At 35.9% G+C, this 3,143-nt stretch overlaps 1 protein-coding gene across 1 annotated transcript; it reads right to left on the bottom strand.

Annotated features, from left to right (window-relative positions):
* Positions 1-792: 792 nt before the first annotated feature.
* On the bottom strand, positions 793-2,574 carry LOC119665308. The gene has a single exon (XM_038074573.1). It carries the CDS (start codon positions 2,572-2,574, stop codon positions 793-795), a length of 1,782 nt encoding a protein of 593 aa, XP_037930501.1.
* Between the last annotated feature and the right edge of the window lie 569 nt (positions 2,575-3,143).

Raw genomic sequence — 3,143 nt, 5'->3', positions numbered from 1 at the left:
CAGCAAATAGTGTTCCACATGTAAGCCATTTGTGCGACATAATTTTATCGACATTGTCGGCGTTAGTGGATCTATAATATCTTCCATGTAGCGGTTTGATTGCCCAAGCTTGCTCTTTACACTGCCGATCTTGTGCTTTTCTTTCAAAAGTTCCTTCCAAATTTAATGGTGTGTAATGCTTGTCTGCTTCGGTTAAAATTTTAAACAAGATATCATTTTCTGCGTTCTTTAAAAAATATTCTCTCATTGATATAATTTGATTGTCGTGTAGTTCTTGTAGATCAATAAGGCCTCTACCTCCTTCCTTTCTAGGCATAGTCATTCGCTCACAACATGACTTTGGATGGTGGAATTTGTATTCTGTGAGCATAGTTCGTATTTTTCGCTGCATCGCTTGTATCTCAGTCGTTGTCCATTGTATTATTCCGAAACAATAAGTCAGAATGGGAATAGCAAAAGTATTGATGGCTTTTATCAAAGATTTACCCTGCAGATTCGTCTTGGCTATCTTATGAATGCGTCCTTTAAATTTACTATAAACTTTATCTTTTACAGCTTTGTGTGCTATTCTTCTGCTTTGAGATACACCAAGATATTTGTACAGTTCGTCTTCTTCCATGTCTTTAATAATCGATTCGTTTTGCTCAATATTTTCGAATTTAACGATTTTTCCACGAACAATACTGATTTTTCTGCATTTTTCAATGCCAAACTTCATTCTAATGTCATTACTGAAGTCCTCGACTATTTTAATAAGCTTATCTAAGGTTTCTCGCGTCGAAGCATATATCTTTAAATCATCCATATACTATTCTTCTGTTCTACGCACATTATATCGTTTTGTGTAAGGTATGTATTTATAAGATCGCTAATACAAGCAGTCAGTATCTTATATATTGTTGGGAGACAAGTAATTGGACGGCCATTTGCTGGGTTTCCTTTAAATCCATTATTCTTCGCCATTAGATATGTTTTTCCTTTCGTAAAAATGATTGGAAATGTTGCGGGGTTTTGTAGACATTCATTTAAAAGTTCAGTTAATTTTTGATGGACTGCAGTAAATCTTTTAAACCAAAAGTTTTGTATGTGATCTGGTCCAGGAGATTTCCAGTTGTGTGTTTTTGCTATAATTCGTTTGACCTGATCACATGTAATTAGACAAGTTGACATTTTTTTTTCTTGATATTTCTCTTTCTCTTTTTCAATCCAATGAGCGGATTCATTATGTTTTTGTGTATTGGACCACAGTGAACTCCAGTAATTTTCTGCACTATTCTTACTTGGATATACGTCGTCTGACGTATTGGTATTGGATCGTATTTTTCTATAGAATTGCTTTTCGTTGTTGTTAAAGAGTCTATTGTTTTCTCGTCTTTGATTCGACAACTTGTATTTACGCTGTCTCGCTACTTGTACACATAGTTTCTGTTTTATAGTGTCTGTTGTGTTAATAATATTCGTGTGATTTGTTTCGTAGCGTGTGTGAAGATTGTATGTTTTTAATATCGTATTGATCCTGTTTTTAAGTCTTCTTGTAGGATTGCCTTCAATGTACTTATTTATTCTTTCTAAGTCTCCTCTTAAATGATCAATTTTAATTTGTATTCTTCGTAGCGTATTACTTTTATTTCCATAAATTGCAGCTCTTCGTGGTCCATCTCTGGGTTGTCCTATCTTGCATCCCATTGTAGTAGCAATTGTTATAGCTGATACATATACAATAGTATGTAATTCTTGCAAATTGCTCACATTGTTCAATTTTATCAGGATCGCATCATTGTTAAGTGTTTCAATAAGAAAACTTAGCTTCTTACTAGTATTAATCTTCGGAATACGTGGCCTTAAAAGAGGGTTAAGGTTGCTGTAAATGTCAAATTGTTGTTCAAAAATCTCATTTAAGCTATGCTGATTAATTCTAATTCTAATTTGTTCATTACTTACATCTTCCTGCTGATCCGTGGTTTCATCGACATCAATTAAATTTACATTTAAAGCAGGAGGTGGTTGTTCATTTTCCACTTCTATCGTATTTACATTATTACGTGTTCCTGGTACATGTATGTTTGTAGAAGTGTTAGTTGATTCAAATTGCACTTGCTCATTTTCTGCAGTTTCTGTCGATTGATCATTACTTACTTCGGCAACCGATTCTTTGATAGCGTTTCGTCTTGATTCTGGTATAAGATTGTTTCTATGAATAACCCGTACTTGATCCGCTAGTCGCTGTTCCGATACATTATAGTCCGGATGGTGCCCAACGAATATTGTATGTAGTGTAGTTCGATATGCTGTCATATCTCTTTCATTGTTTGTAGCTATATAGTAGGCGCGTAATAAATCTTCATTTATAGTATTAGTCCATTTTCTGCGCTGTCGTGGTCTGCCAGCCACGGTAAGAGCTATATCGGAATGTATATGCTGTTCACCGGACTGCAAAGGTGTTCTATTTCTGTTGTTCTGTGGCATACTTGTCGAACAGGACCCAGGTACCAAATCCTGCACGCGAGAGTTATGCGATCCCGACGCGGTGGGGTTATCCGATCTCCCCAGATTTACATTATTTTGTGGCTGCATTATGTACTATTTGTTCACACCTCGTAGTACACGAGGTAGCATTTTATATCTACTACCAGGTATATCGTCCAGCCGCTCCTAACATGGAGTCAGACACTAACCTAAAAGCCGCTCATTCTGAGTCAGTCGCTTTAGGTTTTTTTATTTAAATCCCAGCCGCACTAAATAGCAAAAACAGACGTTGAGATAGAAGGGTTTTAGAGATTTTGGGGAGACACTTATTCAAAGGCGGTGCTGGCTCGCCTTGTCGAGGTCGGATTCAAATCTTGTGATCTTTTCTTGGAGATAAAAGAGCCCCTTCATTTACCTCAATCACATCCATAGACAGCCTCCGCTCATTGTCCGGGACTGCTTATTTAATTTTCATCTTATTCACAGCTAACCATCATATCTGATGGCCATTCCATTATACGCAACCTATGGACCCGTCCGCTTGCCTGAGCTCGGCATCCCACGGTACTTTCTAATTCGGTGGGGCGTATTATTATTATTATTATTATTATTATTATTATTATTATTATTATTATTATTATTATTATTATTATTATTATTATTATTATTATTATTAT

This window comes from Teleopsis dalmanni, unplaced genomic scaffold (genome assembly GCF_002237135.1).
Source record: "Teleopsis dalmanni isolate 2A unplaced genomic scaffold, ASM223713v2 unscaffolded_contig_4421, whole genome shotgun sequence".
Taxonomy (NCBI): Eukaryota; Metazoa; Arthropoda; class Insecta; order Diptera; family Diopsidae; genus Teleopsis; species Teleopsis dalmanni.
The sequence above is the reverse complement of the archived record's forward strand: the minus strand, read 5'-3'. Positions and strand labels throughout refer to the sequence as shown.

Excerpts from the sequence above, each read along its gene's own strand:
- LOC119665308 (XM_038074573.1), bottom strand. The coding sequence starts at position 2,574 with ATGCAGCCACAAAATAATGTAAATCTGGGGAGATCGGATAACCCCACC.